The sequence below is a fragment of the Dermacentor variabilis genome, chromosome 1 (assembly GCF_050947875.1).
Source record: "Dermacentor variabilis isolate Ectoservices chromosome 1, ASM5094787v1, whole genome shotgun sequence".
Lineage (NCBI taxonomy): Eukaryota > Metazoa > Arthropoda > Arachnida > Ixodida > Ixodidae > Dermacentor > Dermacentor variabilis.
In genome coordinates, this window is record NC_134568.1 from 105613912 (window position 1) to 105638261 (window position 24350).

General features: G+C 42.4%; 1 protein-coding gene and 1 pseudogene across 10 annotated transcripts in view; one reads left to right on the top strand and one right to left on the bottom strand.

Annotated features, from left to right (window-relative positions):
* tst (superkiller complex helicase subunit twister) overlaps positions 1–24350 on the bottom strand; it is a 132212-nt gene that overhangs the window by 70237 nt on the left and 37625 nt on the right. For all 10 annotated transcript variants that reach the window (XM_075692247.1, XM_075692238.1, XM_075692231.1 and 7 more), the window contains 4 exons: positions 23899–24033; positions 3785–3930; positions 3537–3683; positions 1398–1482 (listed from right to left, as the gene is read on the bottom strand). In XM_075692247.1, coding sequence (XP_075548362.1) covers positions 1398–1482; positions 3537–3683; positions 3785–3930; positions 23899–24033 — 513 coding nt within the window. The remainder of the gene's footprint in view (positions 1–1397; positions 1483–3536; positions 3684–3784; positions 3931–23898; positions 24034–24350) is intronic.
* Positions 10126–11186, top strand: LOC142582448 (uncharacterized; annotated as a pseudogene).

Sequence of the window (24350 nt, forward strand, 5' to 3'; positions counted from 1 at the left end):
CACAAAGTTCGGCAATTTATTTATTTATTTATTTATTTATTTACTTATTTATTTTACTCAATACTGCCGGCTGCCTTTTGGTAGCCAAGACAAGAGTGGGTACATGACGTTTACATATTAATGGTCCATAAAAAAAACAGTAACAATAGTAACAACTCTTTCTGGTACTGGCCTCGTGCAGAACACTTCTGAAGCATCAGAGTCTAGAGTGCACTCCGACACACTTATCAGATTTGCATAAAGGTCACTGCTGGTTGCAGTGGCGCTCACAATGTGCATGTATGATCATCATTTGTCAGGGCCCTGCAGTAGTGTAAGGAGGACAGTACTTCCACATACACTGTCAATATTGATAAAATTTTCGAAAGAAAGGCTGCAATAAAAGGGTCAATAATCAGCATCTTTGATTGGAGATAGAATTTATTGCCCAATGCCCACAGCTGTGCCCATTTAGACAAACTTTCGAACTCCTTTTTCCTTTTGTGCTCCCTTGCTTTCCGCACGTTTGTCTTGTGCGTTCACATAGCTTTATCCCCAAGCCAGAAACAAAAAAAAAATAATGATAGAGCGTAAATGGAAATTGACATTGCTGGAAAATGGATACAACCACATCATTTTTCTTTTATTATTTTATTCTTCTTATCAGTAATGTATGATATTTTTCATGAGTAAATTAAGGCTTATTACTCAGTACTACTACGGTTACCCATCAGTAACAGCCTTTACTGGTATGTCATAGTTTCAACGCATCCCAGAGTCCACCAGGAATAGCATTTGTGATAAAAGGACACTTATAAGAGCTGGCACCATAACATGAAAATATTTCAACATAGCTGATAATTAGGGACATGCAAGTTTGAGTGAACAAAATCTTAGTCTTTTTTTTTTTCCCTGTTATGTGCTGTATGTCTTTTGTAAATTGACTTTTTTTATTTGAAACTGGAATTACGGAAATATTTTTGCTGTATATTTTACTACGTTTTTCAGTTTTGACAGATTATGTTGTCCATATGCATATAAGTAAATCAGAATTTCTCAGCACTAAACATAACTAAACATATTCAGTAGGACACAAGTGGCTAAGAAAAGTTTCCTAAAGAAACTAAATTATCTTTTAAAAACATACTCTGGTTTTAACGTGTTTATAGAATGTTTATGCAGCTTCCACTGCATAAACATTCTAAGGCCGAGAGACAAATATTCAGGTAACAATTAACACATTATGACTTTGCAGATTAGTGAGCACTGTGAGATTACACCACAAGCGAGTAAGGCAACGAAGAGCTTTCATGCTATCCAGTACACACCATTGAGATCATAGTTTGAAGAAGTCTACAACCGAATCATGATTTTCAAAGCAGTACATAGCACCACATTTAAGATGAACATAAACTCACATCAGGATCATTAATGTAGTGGCATTCATCAAATATGACCCATTCTAGATCAGCCACCACATTTGACTGGTTGTAAAGCATAGACCTGTAAGCACAAGTGGAGAGAAGTAAGTCGGACATAAAGAAACATCCCACTAAACACCAAACACTAGTCTGGAAGGCACTGTATTTCCACAAACCAATAGCAGATACTGTGTGAATTCGTACAGCTGGCATGTGCAGCCATGGCAGTAGTCACACAGCACCTTGTTGAAACTTCTTCCTCACTTATCCACTGTCATAATGATCATCATTCTTTAAAGGGACACCAATGCAAAGCACTAAATCACTTTAGACTGATAAAAAATGTTTTGAGAACTCTGTTGTCGTTAACTTCAGTATAATATGCTGCTTATTAGAAAACGAAATAAAGCTCATAGTTTCAGTTTTTCAATTTCGTGCCAAAACCTCGACACTGGTATGTCAATGTGACATCACAGATTTGAAAGTATTTTTTTCATACTTGGGAAGTGTTGGCTCAGCAAAAGTTCCAGGAACTTGCCATGTACGTTTGGCTCCTTTAGAACACAATTTAGTCAATCTTTACCGCTAAATACATAACTAGGCTCTAGATGACGCCATGAAAATCCATAATGTCACAACAAGCTGGTTTCAGGAAATTCAAGGAGTCACTGCCTGTCTTGTGTTCTTGCACTTTTTCTGGATTACAAAGCGACTTTTCACAGTAAGAACGGTGTTTTTAGTGTTGTGAAAGGGTAATTTACGAATACAAAAGAAAATTTTTCTCTTTAGTGTCCCTTTAAGCCACCATGTTTGTTAGTATTCTCTGTTCCTTCACAGGATTCAGAAAAATAACAGTGAAACCCAAAGCTGCATTTAATGCAAAGAAAAACAGTGCCAAGGGCTGATATAATAGCAAGCCCACTGATTTAAGTGCTAGCAAGATCGGAAACAACAGAACCAAGGGCAACTGTCCACCTATCAACAGCTGCAAGCTCCTAACAATGTTGAGCTCATAATGGATGGAGCACAACACCGACATCATGAACTCATCTGACCTGAATTCTGTGGAAGTCCATAATAGAATGGATGAGAAATGGTTAACAAATATTGTCATTTAATGGAACTATGAATAACTTCCTGGATTATGATAAAGAATTGTATGACAGTAGGGGTAAGTCAATGTAGGCAGAGACAAGAAGGCTAGATGTTACAGAATTGTAGCATGCAGTAAGACTGTTTTTCTCATTTGGTATTGGTGCTTAATGTCGTTTTCTCTTAAACAGTGCCAGGCCAAATCCTGAGCCCAAAAGAGCCAACTTCCTAGCTTACAGAACGTGCCAAAAGAGCAGTGTCTCATGCATGCGTGTCAGATTAATTACCAATGTGACACAAGATTACTGGAATAACACTGGAGTGGTAAGTAGTACATGAATTTGCCTAACTTCGCCCCTTCAGTTTCAAAGGGCTTTGTGAATTGGCAAATCGATCACACTCAACAAGATGTTGTCTTATAAAGAGAATAATGCACAACGATTACGATTGTGTGCAGAGACTTACTGCCTTGCTATGTTTAGAATACTTTAAGCTTGGAAATCTTAGAAAGTTAAACTGCAAGAAATAATGTCACAAGAACATTTTTAGCCACAAGTACGAAGATTAGAAAAATCCATGTACTACAATTACCATCATTTCCATGGTAGCTGAAAAATCGCTGCACAAAATAATTTTTGTAGGAAAATCTTATGACTCCTGCTACATGTCCATCTGTAGCCGCAAGCTGTACCATAGCTTGGAAACAAGCCAGGCACACAGAAGTCGGACAAAGCATAGGGCCACGGGGACCATTCTTATTGAAGAAGGATATGTCCTGTTTAAATTTCGTCCCATCTAGTCATGGCAGATCAGGGATTCAATCCTGATATTGTGCATAAAAGAGACATGGCAGCACTGAACACATATGAAAGCAAGTCAGAACTGGTTGCGTGCAAGCACGGTGGCATCACGTCCACACACGTACCACATGCTATACTAGAACCAAATTCCCAGTATGCTATAACATGCTAATAATGAGACATTGCAAAATCATAACAAATCATGCTACTATTGGGTAAAAATGAAAATCAAGCTGGTGCATGCCTGAGGATTTCTGTTGTCATGATGAGACAGGATGCCTCCTTGTTGATCTGTACATCGCCTGTGATAAGCCCAATGTCTGTAAAGGTTTCCTTGAAGTCACGGTACTTTTCATTGGACAAAGCCTTGATAGGTGATGTGTAAATTGTCCTGAGTAAAGAAAAATTCAGCTCAGAACACAGATCAGGACTTGCATTTTTTATAAAGAACCAAGCTTATTCATCAGTAATGGTTCCAGCCTATACACAGACCTTGTCATGTGACGTCGAGAGAGTGCAATGGCATATTCTGCAACTACAGTCTTGCCTGCAGAAGTGTGAGCAGCCACAAACACAGAATCCCTGTTTTCTAAGTGAGCAATAGCCTTCTTCTGAAAGGTGTCCAGTTCAAACGGCCACTGTAAAGACCACAAAAGTCTTGCTTAACACAGTACAACATAAAAGCAACTTTTTCATTAAATCATATCGACTCTTAAAGCATGGTCTACTCATAAGGGTACAAAATGTTGCTCATAATGAACAGCCACTTTGGCATTAACTTTTGTGTGGGCTCTATGAAAGAGTAATTTTATAGGTTATTAAATGGAATAACATAATAAAACCTGAAGTAGGTGACATTTAAGTCAGTTAAAGTCATTGTGCCCACATCATTGAGGCTACTCCGTAACATGCCACGTGATATCATACACCCCAAAGGGCTGCAAGCAGCGCACATGCAGAAACTGTATGCAAAATCTTTTTGTGGAAACAATGTCTGACACCAGACGCCGACGCCGACGGATTTTCTGCGACACGGGCTCCTTAATGCTGTCACGTCAATACACATGATATTCAAGCTTGATGATGATGTATGGGGGGGAGTTATGGCACAAGGGCCAGATATGGCCAAAGAGCGCTATACACATAGTGATAAGTTTTCAATGAATTATTTTTGAAATGGAGAAATGTACTGTGAATGTTGGATGTAGCATGACTGTAAATAGGACCAATATCAGTTGCTGTAAATTGCATAAAATATATTATTAAAATAATGACAATGACCAGAGATGCGAGCTATAACCATAAATGTTTTGCTATGAAGGGATGATGTAATAAAATGTGCACGTGAAAGTAGCACTGGTGCCTCAACAGGGCCCTTGAGCGCAAGGGCCAGGAGGCATGTGCTCCGCGAAAATGCAATCGCAGCAGCAGCCTCTGGGGAGAGGATGCACTACAAGACTAGAGGGCTAACAATTCCCAATGTAACAGCATCTTGACGAAACCTTAAAACTAACTTGTGGTCAAAAAACAGTTCTATGCCAAGAAACACTGCTAGGTGGAGAGGAGCATGTTGTTTATATGCTAAAGGGAAGTATTCTCTCTTTGAGATTCTAATTCATGGCACTCTATTAAGACATGAAGTACAGTCAGCGTCTCGCCACACATACTGCAGATAGGAGATTCATTACCGATCGACAGGTGAGAGTGTGTTTCATACATGTGGCCATTTCAAAGACAGCAGAAGATGATCTCAGTTCGTCGTATTTTCGTAACGGGTGACCAATTCCTTCACTGCGGCTTAATGACATGGAGTTTATTAAGTGTTTCTGTGTCCCATAAGTGCTGCCAATGGCCCCTAAGGCTTTTCAGCAGGAAAGGCTTCAAATCCATCACAGGGACAGCTATAGGGGAGGACTTCCCCTTCATGGCTAGGGAAGCTGCAGTTTCAACTGCAAGCATGTTGCCCTCAAAACCTCTATAGCCAGGTACCCAGCATACTATAACACGCTGTTTAGATCTAATGCTGTGCACAGTACTGAATATAGCTAAATGACAACAGGATTTTTGTGTTCACAGAGTGACATTCATGCTTTTGAGACACTTAAAAAAGAGTCAGTAAATATAACTGTTTTTTGAAGATATTTTTCCTTATATGTTTCACTGCAATCAACAGTGCACAGGCCTCAGCAGTAACTATACTTGTTTCTGGGTGCGGGACATTGGATTGAGAAAAGGATGGACCAATCGCAGCATATCGCAGCCGGTGGGCCCGGCTGCTGTGCTTCAACACAGCACGCTAATCCGCTGATGTTCTACATTCAGGTGTCACTTCCCACGATGATCCACGTTCTGTTCCTTGCCCTGGCTATGGTTTTTCCAAACGCACACCAACCGCATCCTGCCTGGCATGTCGACTACGACACAACTGTTTTCTACCACCCAATGAATGCCAGCATCACTTCCAGACCATTGACACCGTTCGTGTGTCCGGCAGCGCCACTGTTCCCGGCAGCGTCACTCGACTTGCGGCCGGAATACCTATCGCCATCAACACCAAATCAAGAAACCTGGTAATTTTGCACGCTGGGGTGAATGACGTCCTGCAGAATAGGGGGCGAACGCTAGGCAGACAAATTCAAGAGGGAGTGGCGAAATTAAGGGCGACCTCTGAGGCGGTGCACTTTGCCCTGTGTACTGTCCCAGAGGTCAGGGGACAGGGCCCTTTCATTGAAGAACAGGTAGTGGCGGCAAATGTAGTGATTAGGGAGTTGGGGCGAGCCCTCAAGTGTGATGTGGTGGAGGTGAACAGAATGATTGGGGGGAAAAACTTCCCCCCTTTCAGCTGAGATGGCATTCACTACAATAAACCGGCGGGATGGCAGGTAGGAACGAGGGTGGGTCGTAGGGCTCAGGCTTTTTTGCAGGCACGCAGGGCGACCCTGCAAGCCAAAACGTAAAAGATGAAGGACAGGGGAGGGGGGGCAGGACAGGAGCACGAAGGAGGAAGAGGAAGAAGAGGGCAGTAAATGTAGGGTTCATTAACATGCAGGGGGGAAGAAATCGCATTAAGTGGGGCGAAATAGAAGAACAGTTACAAACGGAAAATTTTCAGGTATATGGAGTTGCCGAAACCCATTTAAGAGATGAGGAAGAGCCATCATTCATTGCGGGATTCACCTGGGTTGGGTGCAACAGAAAAAGGAAAGAATGCAGAGGAGGAGGCCTTGGGGTGCTAGTGAAGGGACAGGACTGGGAAAGGGTAAGGGAGAGCTGCAGTGAGCACATGTGGCTCAAGGGCACCGTAGGGAATGTTGAGACAATCCTGGGAGTTGTTTATCTGAAAACGGGGAATGAGTCGAAAGAGGAGAATGCAAAACATTTCAAATGTATGGCCAAGGACATCAGGGAGTTAGCTATGAAACGGGAGATAATCATCCTAGGGGACATGAATGCACATCTGGAATACTTTGACGGGGCGACAGATGCAACAAGGCAGATGTTAGTAGATTTTTGTGAGGCTCATGATTTTGTGATAGTTAATACTGAAATTAAATGCGACGGGAAAATAACATGGGGAAGAAATAACACCCACTCGACAATCGACTACTGCCTAATGTCCCACAAGCTGTATGAATGGTTGGGATGTATGGAAATTGATGAGGAAGGTACAAAAAGCCTGGGGAGTGATCACAAACGAATAAAAATCAGTTTTGGAAGGACAGTACCACTGGTAGAAACTAAAGAAAGGAAAGGTATGAGCAAATTGAATGACAGGCAGCTACAAGAAGTGGCCAAAAACATTGAAAGCATGGTATCCAAGCAACCGCAAAGGGCATGGACATACGACGAGTTAATAGGTATTTTTAAACGAGAGCTAGAGAAGGGACAGATTATGGAACTAGGAAGTAAGCAGGGAAAATATAAACCGAAAAGCTGGTGGGACCGAGAAGTTAAGGAGGCCATAGAGCAACGCAAAGATGCGTGCAGAAAACACAGAGCAGCGAAGAAAAGGGGAGCCACACCAGAAGAGGTGGAGACAAAATGGGAGGATTACCTTGCAATGAAAAGAGAAGCATTGGCATTAATTCAAGCCAAGATAGCAAAAGTTGGGGTACAGTGGATGTTAGAGATACGAAAAAAAGACAGAAATGCCTCTAAGAAATTTTGGGAACACATAAAGCAACAGAGTAAGAAGACTGAGGTGGTTCAGCACTCACTGACTACACCAGAAGGAACAAAGGTAGAGGGAGAGGAAGCTCAGGAATATATTAGGTTCACAATAGAGGCAGCATTTGCAGAGCCAGTGGGTAGCGAAATGGAGAACAATGACAACAGCAGGACAGAATTAGAGGAGGAGTACAGAAAGATGACAAGTAAGGAATGGGACAGAATTGAACACAAGGTTCCCATGGGAACAGCGACAGGACCTGATGGCATACCTATGAAATTGATAAGCGTATTAGGCCAGAAAAGTAAATTAACATTACGACAACTTATTGAACAAATAGTAGTAGGGGGAGATGTTCCACAGGACTGGAAATCAAGCAGAATGATATTAGTTTACAAAGGTAAGGGAAGCAAGGACAACATTACATCCTACAGGCCAATAACTATCACATCAGTCATATACAGAGTAGCAATGCAGATGGTGAAAAAGAGAATGGAGGAATGGGCAGAACATGAAGAGATCTTGGGAGAACTGCAGAATGGATTTAGAAGGAACAGAAGGCTAGATGATAATTTATTTGTTATAACACAGTGCATAGAGATAGCGACAGCCAGGCAGAAACCGCTATGGATAGCTTTTTTAGACATTAGAGGAGCCTATGGTAATGTAAACCGAGAAAAGTTATGGAGCCAGTTGAGGGAATATGGTCTAGATAGAAAGATGATTGAATTCCTACAACAAGTTTATATAGATAATGAGGTAGAGATAACATGGGAGGGGGAAACTACAAAGCCAGCTAAAATAAGAAGAGGTCTCAGGCAGGGCTGTCCATTGTCACCTCTGCTCTTTATGATCTACATGAGCCAAATGGAAAAGAGACTAGAACAGAGCACAATAGGAACTGACATAAGCTATATGCTGGAAGGGCAGAAGGTAGCTCAAGTACTAGCCGGACTGATGTATGCAGATGATATTGTACTGCTTGCTGACACCCGAGTAGGGCTACAGGAACTAATGAGCATATGTGGAGAGGAGGGGGAAAAATTGGGACTACAATTCAGTAGAGAGAAGTCTGGGATAATAGTATACAATGAAGAAAGGGGGGAACCATTTGAAATACAAAGCACTAAGATTGATCATGTTGAAAAATACAAGTATTTGGGCATATGGCTAAACGAGGGCAAAAAGTACTTGGAAGAACAGGAAAAAATTATGATTGAAAAAGTGAAAAGGAACTCAGCAGTAATGAAACACAAGGCACTTTGGAACTATAATAGGTACGAGGTGGTTAGGGGCGTATGGAAAGGAGTTATGGTACCTGGCCTCACATTCGGAAATTCAGTACTGTGCATGAAATCGGAAGTTCAGGCATGCATGGAAACGAGACAGAGAAGTGTAGGCAGGTTGGCCTTAGGAGCACACGGGAACACCCCTAATGAGGGAGTGCAGGGGGACATGGGATGGACGTCATTCGAAGGTAGAGAGGCAATAAGTAAACTAAAATTTGAACAGAGACTCCCAGCACTGGAGGAAAAAAGGTGGGCAGGAAAAGTGTACAAATTTCTGTACATGAAAAGTTTGAACACAAAGTGGGCACTCAGGACGAGGAAGCTGAGGAATAGATACCTACAGCCGAGGGAGGGGGTCCAACGTGGTTCTAGTGTGGGAAAGGAGGTGAAGGAGACAGAAAGAAAAATGTGGGAAGAAAGAACGCTCGGAAAGCCAGCGCTATCAATGTATAGGTCACAAAAACAGGAGATTAAGAGAGAGCTCTTATTTGATAACTCGCGGGGCAGCTCACTATTATTCGAAGCTAGGACGGGGGTTTTGAGAACGAAAACATACAGGGCTAAATTTGAAGACATGGACCTTCGGTGCACAGCTTGCGGAGCCGAAATGGAGACCACTGAGCATATAGTGCTGAGATACACAGACCTTCGCCCGACCCTGGCAGAGGGAACAGTGGCAGATATGGAAGGGGCATTAGGTTTTCCCGAGGAACGAGGGCAAATAGACGAGAAAAGAGTGGCAGTAACGAAGGGGAGGCTAGAGGATTGGTGGAGGAAGTCAAGGGATAGATAATACCATAAACCGGGGAGATAATGTTTCCTCTACTGTTTTATATAGTTATTTTGGGGGGAGGAGGGGAGTGAAAACTAGGTTAAGGAAAAGAGGATATAAAGAAAGGAATAAAAATAATAATAAAATAGGAGGGGGAGCAAAAGGCTAGGTGGCGCCAGCCGCCGCCCGTTACAAAGGGTATAGCCGCCATCCATCCATCCACCCAGTTATAAAAGAGCAGGCGCGCACGGACGCGTTTTGTGGGCCCGGCTGCTATGCTTCAACACAGCACGCTAATCCGCTGATGTTCTACATGCAGGTGTCACTTCCCACGATGATCCACGTTCTGTTCCTTGCCCTGGCTATGGTTTTTCCAAACGCACACCAACCGCATCCTGCCTGGCATGTCGACTACGCCACAACTGTTTTCTACCACCCAATGAATGCCAGCATCACTTCCAGACCATTGACACCGTTCGTGTGTCCGGCAGCGCCACTGTTCCTGGCAGCGTCACTCGACTTGCGGCCGGAATACCTATCGCCACCAACATCAATTCGCCCATCAGTTATAAAAGAGCAGGCGCGCACGGAGGCGTTTTGTGGGCCCGGCTGCTGTGCTTCAACACAGCACGCTAATCCGCTGATGTTCTACATGCAGGTTAGTAAATCATACAGTCTTTTCACGAAGCATTCAAGTAATTACTTTCTACTGCAGCTGCCGGGCCCACATTGCTGCCTTTCCATTGTTGTTCAGTGTTGTGATGTTATTCGCTCTTTATTGTTGCTGGCTGGTGACATCGAAACTAACCCTGGACCTGATAGTCAAGCCGTACTAAAAGAACTTAAAGAGCCTATCCGCAGGCCAATCGCAACTGATCACCGAGATTCAAGGCCTCAAGTCTCAGTTACTAACAACTGACAAAGCAATATCCGATCTGAGCGTGCGCATGACGAACCTGGAGACCCACTACCAAAACTTAATCCCCTTGCGTTCTGGCATAGAAAGCGTGAAGAGTGATGCTGCCTGTGCAGCACACACAATTCAGAGGCTGGAAGCGCGTCTTGATGATGCCGAGAATCATTCTCGGCGCAACAATCTAATTTTTTATGGTATTGATGAATCTTCAGGGTCAGAGTCGTTTGCGCAATCGGAGCACATAATCATTGACCACTGCCGCAAACATATGAGCATCACTCTTGACCCAAAAGAAATCGAGCGCGCGCACCGCTTGGGCAATCGTGCAGCTAATCGTAACCGCCCCATAATAGTGAAGTTCACCTTTCATAAAACAAAAGATCTTGTTCTCTCCAACGGCCCTAAATTTAAAGGAACAAACTTCAGCATTGGCGAGGATTTTACGCGTCCTGTTCAATTGGCCCGCAGACACCTTCTTTCATTCGCAAAAAGCAAATCGGCACCTTACTCCCTGCGCTTTAAAACTCTGTTTATGGGTAATAAGCGCTATGTTTTCGATGAACGCACACAGAGTGTGAAAGAATTGCAATAGCAGCCAACTTGACGTGGGAAACGCCCTACGGTATCGACACGAGCTAACCTCTACTTTTCCGTAATCTTTGCCAACGCACGCAGCTTCCTCCCTAAACGCGATATTCTGTCTAACCTCGTGTTGTCATCTAACAGTAATTTGCTAATAATAACCGAAACCTGGCTCACTTACGATATTACCGATACTGAGGTTCTTGCTGCCTTGCCGAATTTCTGCCTTTTCCGGAAAGACCGCGAAATCTCGCGAGGTGGTGGTGTGCTAATCGCCGTGCATCACCATTTATCGTGCACGCTTGCAACCATTGAGACTGACTTGGAAATAATATGGCTAATCTGCCGCGCTTCACCACAGACTGTTCTCTTGGGCGTTTGTTACAGACCACCACATAACACTCCTGATTTTTCGCATAAACTTAATAACATCTTGAGCAAACTTAGTGAAAAACACCCTAACGCAGAAATCCTGCTTTTCGGCGACTTTAATTTTCCGCAAATCAACTGGACTAACAACAGTGCTTTAATAATAGGCAATGAAGCTGCTAAAGAATTTGTTAATGTGTGTCTTAATTTCAGTCTAACTCAACTTGTGCTAGAGCCTACGCGGGTTAGAAAAGACACATCTAATGTACTCGACCTTATACTAAGCAGCCATCCTGACAGTCTATCATCCATAACTTACCTCCGTGAGGTAAGTGATCATAAAGTAATCCATGCCACCTTCACCTTTCAACCCATGCGACAACGAAAATCTAACAAAACTATATGCTTATATGATAAAGGGAACTACGAAGGTATTAATTACAATTTAGGTGACTTCTTTTCAACTTTTGAGACATTATTCCATATGCACTCCCCTCAAGAAAACTGGACACTATTTAAAAATAAAATTAATGAACTCGTAAACAAACATATACCAAGAATAACTATGCACACTAATCAAAATAAGCCATGGTTCACCAGAGCTTTAAAGAAGCTTGAAAACCAAAAGAAACGTCGCTTCCGGCTAGCCACACGTCTTGGAAGCACCGAGGCTTGGTCAAAATACTACACGGCAGAGAACGCCTACCTGAGTGCCCTTCGCACTGCTAAAAAATCTTTTTATAACGTCGACCTGCCCCGGCTACTTACTCAAAATCCTCGGCAGTTCTGGCGCATTTTAAATCCCCAAGAAGCTCGTACCATCAGCGTGACGAATGCAGCAGGCGACACCGCCACGGATGCCGAGTGCGCTGATATATTCAACACGACATTTTTTTCCGTGTTTACAAAAGAAACTACCACTCCAGACTTTCCACTACCTATTAACATAACATCACATATGCCACCCATTGTATTTTCGGTAGATGGTATACTATCAATCATTGAAAAAAACAAATTATGTACTTCTTCTGGTGTAGACGAAATTAACTCAAAGATCCTAATGAATACTAAGCATATATCCGCGGCATGTTTCACTCTGTTGTTCCACGTTAATCTTGATAACAACGTTCAAACCGATGCAATCTTTCTAGACTACTCTAAAGCTTTCGACACAGTGCCTCATAACCGCTTGCTAATAAAATTGCCTAGATTGAACTTGGATCCTCTTGTAGTACAATGGATAAAAGAATTCCTTACTAATCGTTCCCAGTTCGTCTTTGTCAATAACATCTCCTCCGAACCCCTCCCTGTCACTTCAGGTGTCCCTCAAGGCTCCGTCTTAGGACCACTTCCTTTCTTAATATACATTAACGATCTTCCGCTGCATGTATCTTGTCCAATTCGTATGTTCGCTGACGACTGTGTGATTTATCGTACGGTGACTAACATCTCTGACCAAGCATCTCTCCAGAATGACCTTAATAACGTGCAGGACTGGTGCAACCGTTGGCAAATGGCCTTGAACCCTAACAAGTGCAAATTTATTTCAATTTCCCGCCGTCGTAATCCTTATCTGTCTACTTGCACAATTGCAAACGTCCCAGTAGAATCAGTTCTATCCTATAAGTACTTAGGCGTAACCCTGTCCCACGACCTTTCCTGGAATGCGCATGCGACTAACATAATCTCGTCAGCAAACAAGTCCCTTGGGTTCATGAGGCATCATCTTCGTCATGCTCCACAGCACGTCAAACTACTCGCATACAAATCATTTGTCAGACCACAACTGGAATATGCCGCCGCCATCTGGAACCCTCATCAAACATATATCATCAATGCACTCGAGTCGGTTCAGAATCGTGCGACTAGATTCATCCATTCTTCATATTCATATAACATCAGCATTTCACACTTAAAGGCACAATCTAGCTTGGCATCTCTTGCTTTTCGTCGTCGCATCGCCACGCTCTCTCTTTATCACAAATTTTTTTTACAGCTCACTAAATCGCCCGCCTTACGTCACGCCATCATCTTCACGCATGTCACAGCACACCAGCCATCAACTCCAAGTTTCTCGTCCTCGAACACGAACTGTCACTTTTCAATCATCATTTTTTCCTCGAGCTGCCAAGGACTGGAACGACCTACCCATTAATGTCGCTGCCATCACATGTCATTCACAATTTCTAGAAACTGTTGAAACTTGTATTTCGATGTAACACCTGCCTTTTGTTATGTTCACATGTTAACCACCCCTTATGTAATACCCCGTATGGGGTCTTTAAGGTAATAAAATGAAATGAAATGAAATGACACACCAGCATGTGAGTGACTTTGATGTATCGGTGTAAAATTCTGGGCAAGAGTTTTCTTTTTACTGAAGTTCAAGAAAATACATTCGGATGAGTATTTCCAGAGCATGCTTTGTGACCTCAACAAACAATGTGTCAAATTGTACAATTTGCCATTGCCATGGCGGTGAGAGCTTTGTTGGAGGCATTAGATGATGCTCAAGGAGTGCCACACCCATTTCTTCACAGAATTCGCTCACCTGCAGTAGTAAGGGCTTTTTTGGTATAGGTTGCTTATGAAAAAGTGTGGAACATGTAGTACCATTTATGGAGTAACAAAGATGTTGGCAGTTTGAATTTACTTTCAGAAGATATGTAAGATTGGAGTAAGACCTTCAAGATAGAGGGACCACTCATTTGACTCTAAATAAAGACTTTGCACAGGGTTTGTCCTTAAGGCTCCAGTCTCAAGGTGGATGCCTAAATGGTGGACACGATCCAGCATCTTTAGAGCACTGGGTGCAGTGGACTGATAAGCTATGTATGGCACCATATTCTATGCGTGAACGAATGAGGCTTTTGTATAAGTCTAATAAACACTTCCCGTCACTGCCTCATGTGGTGTGCGACAAAATGTTTAGTATGTTTACTGCTTTTAAACATTTACCATTTAGATACTTTATGTGGGGAATGAAAGTTAGTTTAGAGCCTAGAACAGTGCCTAAAAATGTGCTTTCCGTGTCCACTGGTATGTGTTGTCTGTGTAGTTCTATTCCAGGATCTGCTATGATCCCTCTCTTTTGTGTGAATAGAACACACGAGCTTTTATTTAGATTTATTTTAAACCCATTTTGAATGGCCCATTTAGACACTTTGTTCAGGGCTACTTGAACCTGTCGCACGCACACTGCAAGCTTATAGGATTTCTAACCTATCTGAACATTTTCAACGTACACAGAATAAAATATGGCGAAAGGCAATGATGTTTGGGGTGAATTCATTGTAACTATAAAGAGTGCACAGCTGAGCATGCCTCCTTGAGATACCCCAGTTTCCTGTATGAATGGATGGGACAGTGCATTACCTATTTTGACCCAGGAAGTACAGTTGTGCAAGCAACTTTCTATAACGTTTAGCATGTTCCCGCAGATGCCTCTTGCTGACAGGTCACGCAGGATTCCATAACGCCATGTTGTGTCGTACGCCTTTTCCATATTGAGAAATACAAATCTGGATTGCTTGTGCATGTATGCATCATGAAAGTTTGTTTCAATGAGCACGAGATGGTCGGTTGTACACCGGCTTTCTCTGAAACCATATTGATGAGGATCAAGCCGTCTATTTAATTCCAGAAAATACAGAAGACAATGATTAATAATTTTTTCAAATAATCTAAAAAGCCAACCCGTGAGTGCAATCGGCTGATAACTTGTCACAGAGGAGGAGTCTTTCCCGTTTTAAAACCAAATGACAATGGCTTCTTTCCACCTAAATGAAAGGTACACCGCAGCCTATGTAGCATTGTAAAGTGCAAGTGGCATAATATGAGCATCATTTATGCTGCTTAATCATGCTGTACATGATTTTGTCAGGTCCGGGTGCAGAGCTAAGGCAAGCAGTTACAAAATGGTAAAAGAGAAGTTATAAGGTTCGCTGTGGCTACATTTGCGGTCGGTTGCATTGCATTGCATTGTGCTTTTTATTTGTTTCTAGGAATGCCTCGGAATAATGAACAAAACTGGATACACGCTCGAAGTGTTCGGCAAGAGCATCAGCCTGGTATTACAATGTATTTCCTTGGTCATCAACCAACCAAGAGTAATGGCTGGGCTTGCTACTCATTAAGCCTTTTTAAACCATTCTACACTTTCGCCTTCTGCAGAGTTTATGCCTGAAAGAAAGTTTTCCCAGCTTGCCCTCTTTACCTGCCTTCGTGTCCGCCTTCCGTGTGACTTGACGTGTCTAAACTCAACAAGATTTTCCACAGATGAAAATCAGTGCAATATGCTCCCTACTTTAGTTTGTTTCTTTTGTGCCTGCTTGCAATCATTATTCCAGCAGGGAACTTGTCTTTTGGATGAGGTACCCTTTCTTTGAAGAATGCATTTCTCTGCTGTGCCTATATTAAAAGAAGTGAAATAGGTGTAGTCTATGCTAAAATCACTGATAAAATCTCGTGTTAAGTATGATAACTTTTTAAAAAACTCTCAATCAGCCGATGCAAGTTTCCATCTAGAGGAATGCCGAGCACAATCTTCTTGCTTTAACAAGCTTAACGTGACAGGAAAGCAGTCCCTTCCAAAAGGATCTTTAATGACACTTCACTCCAAGTAGCCAAAAAGAGCTGCTTAGCCAATCGTTAAATCTAACAAAGAATAGGAATCACAATGGACGTTGTAGTAAATTGGCTCTTTCTTTTGAACCGGCAAGCACCAGAACTCAACAGAAAGTTTTCTATTAGTTGGCCCCTTCGGTCACACTAGGAGTTTCCCCACAGGCAGTTGTAGGCATTAAAGTCGCCAGCGACAATGTAAGGCTCAGGGAGCTGATTATTGAGGCCATAGAATTCTGTCTTGCTGAGGTGATAATCCAGTGGAATGTAAATAAAGCAGACAGTCACCAATTTATTGAACAGAATTGCTCGTACCGATACTGCTTTGAGGGGCGTCTGAAGAGCTAAATGCAGACAAGCTACAGACTTGTCAACGACTATTGCTACGGACCCCCGGACGGAGCGTTCGTATCATCACAATCTTTGCGGAAAATGGGATATTGCCAGAGAAAGTTTGTTTGCATGGGTTTTAAATGTGTTTTTTTGAGCACACAGCACATTTGGGTTAAATGAGTGTAGGAGTTCTCTGATACTGTCATCGTTGTGGAAAAGTCATCTGACGTTCCATTGTAAAATTTGTGCCTCTGTATTAGCAATGATGTTTGAGCTGTGTGTTTAAGAAACAGAAATTAGCTCACGGGGCCCTTTCCGGACACCACCACATGAGCATTTTCTTTTTTAGAGTGCTCGGTAGAATTGCGTCACTCCTTAGGCACAGACAGTGCAATCTGACTGGGTGTTACGTCCATCGCCTCTTGCGAGGCACTGGGCACGCGCTCTTGCGAGCGGTGTGTTTGGTGTGAAGGCCTCATCTCAGGAGATGAGACCCTTAAGGCCACCAGCCCAGAGGTTGATGGCCCCTTCTTCTGGGACAGTGGAGCAGCATTGGCTGCTGCCGCCAAGGGGGTGGATAGCATCACATCTGGCTCACTGTGTGTGGGCCAAACAGCTGCTGGGAACCGTTGTGGCACTGCCCCCTGATGTGTCACTTTGGCAAAACTGTTCTTTGGCAGGTACAATAGCTGCCTTCGTGCCTTCTTGAACAATATCTTTCCCTTCCCTTCGATTGTTACAATTTCTTTTTCCTTTATCCAGGATGGGCAGGACCGTGAGTAGGTGGCGTGCTCACCATCACAGTTTCGACAGTGAGGAACGTTCCTGCATGATTCAGCTGGATGTTCAGTGAACTACATTTGGAGCAAGTCAGCCGGCCTTGGCAGTTCTGTGAACTGTGGTCGAACCTCTAGCATTTAAAGCATTGGAGGGGGTTGGGGATATACAGCCTGACCCGGATCTTTAAGTAGCCTGTCTCGATAATCTCGGGTAGCATGCTTGAGCTGAATTTCAGAATTAGATGCTTAGTCTGAATCTCTTTTCCATCCCGCCTCATTTTAATTTGTTTGACATTGATGACAGTTTGGTCACTTCAACAGTTCAATCTCGGTTAGCTCTACCAAATCATCATTGGAAATGATACCACAGATGGTGTTCATGGTACGTTGTGGGGTCACACTCACTGGAATGTCCCTGAAAGACACAAAATACGGTAGCTTTCCGTGTTGCTTTTTATCACGGGGTTCCAGAAGATCATCGCTTGCCAACTTGGAGACTTTATAACCTGGGCCAAAAGCTTAAGTCAGCGATTTCGCAACCAGAAAAGGCGAGATCATTCTCGCAGCCTTTTCTGTTTTCATAGAATGTATCAGATGAAATTGTGGAAAATTGTCAATTTTTCGGCCAAAAAACCAGAAGACTTCTTCGGTGCATCCTCGTTTCTGAGGGCGATCAGGGAGTGTGGGGAAACAACTTGCCATAAGTGTAGGTGAATTTTTTTGGAAGCAAAGCCAGCTAACCACTATGGAGCTCAATGAGGGGACCCTGCAGGACTTGGAAAGGACAGGTCCTGCAAATGCCAGCTGTATGCCACTACTATAACCAAATATGGAATAGCCAAGGTTGGCTACCTACACAAGGTTAACCTTTGCTGTGTGGAAAATTGTAAGTAAAAGGAGATAAAGAGAGGACAAGAAAAATAGAAAGTGAGAGAGAAAGACAAAAATTATTGAGGTGTATAGAAAAGGCAACTACCGATTTTTCCCAGATCGGTCAGTCTGGGGGTGCTACCTACGTGAAGTTGAGGCCAAAGGGGCGTGTCGCCTCTGCCAAGGGGCCATAACGTTCCAAACACCCAGCATCGGCTCAACCCCCAGGATCCCCTTTTCCTGGGACACAGCTAAGCCATGCACAGTTACACGCATGGTGGTCCAACCTCCATGTGCTCGGGTACGTGATGTCGCAACACACACCAAACACCTGCTGACAGATGCCCCTGCGGGGATATTCAAGCTCAACCCAGCTGCAAATCCAAGAACACATCTTTAACCCTTTGAGGGTCAATGACGTAAATATACGGCGCCGCGAACGAACTCCAAAATGGTCGATGCCGTATATTTACGACGCCATCTGTACATTTAAAAAGCGCACCAATTTCCAAACTTCTTCTTTTCTGTCATGTGCTGCCACTATGTGGGAATACAGGGAATTTTTTTCCACACCTCCCTATCTCACTTTTCGTTGCATGGTTTGTTTTAGGGCTAGTTTGCTCCTGCGCGTCTATATACTACCGCTCGCGCATTGGCGCACGCACAGGCTGGCGGCGGCTTGGGTTTTGTTCCGCAGGCGGTTTCGGCTTCTTGCGCTAGCGAAACTGATGGCTATCTCGTTACTAGTTGCTCAAAGGGTGACCGCTTGTTTCTCGATCGTTTAGTGCTCACAGGGGTGCACATATGAACGATGCCGCCGTGCACGCATTTCCGTGTTTTCTTTTTTTTTTTTTTTAAGACTCGCGAAACCTAATTGCCTCTGGTTGGTGATAAAATGAAGATTAGCGGAAGTTTGTTGCACGTTTTGATTTTTTGATGGGCGCACAATCGCACAGTTGTCTCGAGTGCGCACACCTACGAAGTTGGATTACGCTATGGATGTACATATTAGTGTAAGAGCAGAAACTTTTGGATCTTGCAAAATATTCTACTGTGCGCATTTTCAAAGCCTTGAAGTATAATAATGGATACAATTTTCAATTTTTAAAGGTTTATTTCCTTTTTTATTGTTGTTATTCATGAATGAAGAGTACATATATACCTACACAAAATATTTTTTTCTCACTTTACGGTCACCCTAGAAAAATTACGGTAATTTTTTTTCGAAATAACTCCCTAATAATTATTGGAATCTGCAATAAAAAAAATCGACCCTGGGCGGTCGCATCTGGCAAAAAAAATCGACCCTCAAAGGGTCAACTAATTTTGCAAGCTTAACCCTTTCAGGGTCAATGACGTAAATAGACGGCGCCGCGAACAAGTAAAAAATGGTCAATGCCATATATTTACATTGCCGTCTGTACATTTAAAAAGCGAGCCAAGTTCCTAATTTTTTTTCTTTCCTGGCATGTGCTGCCACTATGTGGGAATACACGGAATTTATTTCTGGCACCTCACTCTCTCAGTTTTCGTTACATGGTTTGTTTTAGAGCCAGTTTTTCTGCTCCGACGCGTCTACATACTACCCCTAGTGCATTGGCGCTCGCTGGGGCAGGCAGTGGTTAGTTTGGGTTTTGATCCGCGGGCGGTTTCGACTTCTTGCGCTCATAAAACTGATGGCTATCTCGTTACTAAATCGCTCAAATGGCGACCGTCTGTTACTCGCTCATTTTTGCTCACAGGGGGGCGCATACGAAGGATGCCACCGTGCATAAGTTTCCTTTCCTTTCTTTTTTTTTTTTTTTTTTGAGACTCAAAAACTAATTGCCTCTGGTTGGCGATAAGATGATGATTAGCAGATGTTTGTCACACATTTTGCTTTTTGACGGGCACACAACCACACAGTTTTCTTGAGTGCGCTCACCTATGCACACGGAGTAAGACATTTCGGAGGTGAAACTCCCGTCAGCACGAGCGAGCGCGGGCAACCAGGTAAGGTCACAATTGTTGTATGTGCCGGCGGGGCCATATACAGTGGCGGCGCCATGCGGCGCGTCGTAGAAGCCGCAGCGAGAAAAAAAATGCAGCGCCCGGGCAGGCGGCTCCAGTGCGCTCTCAGCGGCGATTTCTTTCCAGGCCGCCAGGCACCGCCAGCACGATAACAGCTCCGCGGGCATGTGACTTTTTCTGGTCGCCGCAAACAGCGGAGTTTCCACTCCTAAATGTTTCTTGCTCCGTGCCTATGCAGTTCGATTACACTATGGACGTAAATATCAGTATAAGAGCAGGAACATATGAGACTTGTGAAATATTCTCGTGTTCGCATTTTCTAAGCTTTGAACTATGTGTATAACAATGCATAAAATTTTTAATTTTTATAAGTGTATTTCCTTTTTTTATTGTTGTTATTCACAAATAAACAGTACATATATACCAAAGCAAAATATTTTTTTCTCACTTTACGGTCCCCCTAGAAAAATTATGGTAAATTTTTTTAAAAATAGGTCTCTCTAAAGAACTTAAATATGCAATAAAAGAAACAACCCTGGGCAGTTGCATAAGGTGAAAAAAATTGACCCTGGAAGGGTTAATACATAAAATGTGGTTTCAGTTCATAGTTGTTTAAATGCCAAGATAAAGGTTAATAAAAAACAATGTGATTTTTACAATGCTGGAGTACCAGTCAGAGAGCTGATTCATCTTAAAATGTTAGCTATGTGATGCCCACTATGTGATGACTGAGCTGAGGCATGAGGCAAATGAGCCATCTTACAAGGTAAGTGCATGGCAATAAGTGGTATAAATGTTAATGGGGGCAGGGGAACATTTTTAACAAGTAACAGCACACCATATTTGTGTCTAGTTTTCTGTTTTAATAATTAGAGTATTGGGGGATTTCCTTTCTTTTTCTCTTCTTTTCTTTTTTACAAAGTGAGAACAGTGACAATGTTGAAATAATCAAGTGATCACAAAAACTGATTTCCCTAAGCAAAAATTCATTTGATAGCATTTTATAGTAACTGGATCAATGAAAATCTCAAGAATAGACTTTCGGTCAGTTTTTAGTTTCAGTGTGATTACTTGCTTTAAATTTCACGAAAGCAGTGCATGACACCAGTAATAGTATTTTCACAGTGTGCAGAATTACGTGCATCTTGTGCTGTCAAGTACAGATGCCAGTAAGTACAGACAATTGCATGCAGCCTTAACTGTGCACTGCTAGCAATTCAGGTGTTGCTGCATGCATCAAGTTGAGAGCTTTCTGAATGTGTATGAGCACACTCTGTTCTGCCATGTAAGTCCACAAATGAACTTGGCAAATAGTAGGCCATGTGGTAATTGCCAGCCAGTCATTGCTGGTCCTGCATTGCTTTGGCTAACAACGAACTGCCCTTCCATTGCACAGTATGTGCCTTGACCACCAATACTATCACTGTAATCAAGAGTTCGACAGAAAGCCACCTGGTCGGGATGAAATATGACAAAGAAAGACGTATACCGACCAAATAAGACTTCTTAAAAACAAGCAAAACGTCTTGTTTTTCAAAAGTTTTATTTGGTTGGTGTATGTCTTTCTTTGTCAGTACTATTGCTATGCTGTTACTGTGGTAATATAGCACCTCACATGCTTGCCAATACAGAATTTCTATTGGCTCGCCAAGCTTCAGTGCAACATTCAGAAAACACACCGTAAAATGCAGCCAGTAAATTTCAGCGTCTTCATGACTATGCCTTTTCAACCACATTCTTTTGCCGAGAGCTTTGCTGCTCCAGACACAGACCCAGTGGTTGAAAGTTACGTCATGAATACTAGTTGACAAAAATCTCTTTGTTATAAACCTTGGTGGCCAAGAAGCCCTGGAAAGCTAGAAAATTGCTTTTATTAACAAAAGTGAGGGCATGGGAGAACTCAAATGGCAGCAATTTTGCTTGCAGTTGCTATGTTTACAATATTACATATGTGAACTACACCCAAGAATTCTAGTGAGCTACTGTGCAGTGCCCGAAGTCTCTATTTCTGTAATACAGCATAATCTCATTGATACGATTCCGCTTCGTACGATTTCATGGCACCAACATTCACGATTGAGAACACAAAAAATGACCCAATATAAGTATGTTTCTTTTTTATCGGTTTATATGTTACCGGAAAGCATGGTCTTTCAGCATCAAAATTCACTACATCGCAAAACTGCGATCATATGATCTGTTTTCTCGACACTAGATCCCATGTGAACAAGAAAAGGCGCGAGGTATGCGCAGTTGAGAGCAGTAGACACCCAGCATAGCAGCCTCCCCACAGTGCTTGCCCACCCGTGTCATGTGAAAATGCCAGCACACGCTCAGTTCCCTCTTCCAGTACTAGCAAATCTTCTCACCACCAACCCTATCTTGTTTCAAAGCCTGTATGGCATAGTGTTAGAAGCCTACTGCACACTTTAAATAGGCAATAACCCAAACACACCACTGTTCCCTGCTGCAGGCGATGCAAAGTGAGCGTCATGTTTTGCTCTGATGGCATCATATTTCAGTGTCTCCCACCAGCTCGATTTCATTTCAGTTTCCCATCGGCAGATGTGGGTCTTACACCAAACATTTTTTAAATCTTTTTTTTAAAGCATTCTTTAAAACATTTCTTCAAGGTATGGCACTAAAAACTTGTAGATATATGTAATTCATGTGCTTATTTCGAATGTAAGGTCCATTTTTATTTATGTGCTTCAATTCTAATTTCATGCAAGCTTCCTTTAATTATTTTCTGCAAAGATTTGCAAAATACATGTTCTTCAGATTTCACTAAATAGGGTATGAATGGCTTCTGTATGATTTAAGGAATGCCGTAAGACTAACTTTGTTGCCCTGCCTTACCTAGAATACGAGTTGTAAGCTTTTGAAGTTGAAACTCAATAGAGCGTTCTTCTGGTGCTTAACTTCAAAATAAAACAGCACACAAGCAACAACGAGGACCAAAAAAAGATGACGCCACCAGCACCATGGTGTCATCTTTCTTTGGTCCCCATTGTTGCTTTTGTGCTGTTTTATTTTCATAATGTTCGACCAACAAGCCCAGGTTTCCAGTAATCTTAACTTCAAAGTCTCACAACACTGAAGGCATTCAAATGAGATTCCAGACAAATATTTTATCCGTGCATGAAGGCAACAGCAGCGTAGCATACAACAAATCCTGTTCAAACACTGACCATCATGCTACCATCCGAATTCTGCATGCATGAACTAGAAGCATGAAAGGAGGTAGATAATGGGGCAATTATTGCATACCCCTGTCACAACTATTTGTTGATTAATTATTGCAGCTGGCAATTAACTAACACAAAAGTAACTGTTTAAGCTATTTACACATTCCTGAGAAGCTATTTTTGTTTCACAGTGAACATAGATAACATCCTCATGCTGCCTTAATGACAATCCTGCATTGGCAATACATAAATCCAGCGAATGACTGGGTTTAAGGTTCAATGATGTGAGTTTCAATGCTGCTGTGCCACCTTGAGTATCACAGCAGCGGGGGTACTCAGCGGCACTTCAATACAAGCAGTGCACCCCTAGCACCCCAACAAATCTGGGCGAGCCCGCACACAGAATGTGCAATTCATAGCACATGCACAATGACTAAGAAAATTTGGTAATTTACAAAACAGTTAACAATGTTGAACTAGTGCGGTAGACAGTACTGGTTAGAACTAAGCGGATGCTTTTGGTGCTCTGCCTATATTTACTTGCCAGTGGCTGCTGTTAAATTTTGCAAGCTGTTATAGAGGAGGTGCCACAGGCAAACTGACTAATCAGATACCTTCAGAAAAGGCTGTCACATGGAGAAAAAATTACGCACAAGTTACTGCCCACGAAATTGACAAAAAATCATAGGAAAACAGTTGTAGCATACACTGAAGGCAGGGTCAGCCACTTTTTCATGGAAATCCAACATGGGCTTGGAAATGTCCACTTGTTCAGCCCACTCAAGACACACATTACGGTCATTCGTAACATTGCTGATGTTCAGAACGTTGGCCACAGGCTCCTAAGACATCATAAAAAACAAAGAATGCATCAAAGCAAAAGACAATCATAACAAAAGAAAAGTATGTAAGCCACCACACCATTTACTTAATAGATATAACAAAATAAATAAAAATTACAATTTTTTTTATATGTGTGTATGCTTGTAACTAGGGGTGTGTGAATATCAAAATTTTCAAATACGAATCAAATAAGGATACTTAGTTTCGAATATCTAAATGAATATCGACTGCACATGCACATGCATTTATCAAGTTCAATTAATTTGTTATGTTGGAACACTGAAATTGCATTGTCAATGTTAAAAAACTAGACTAG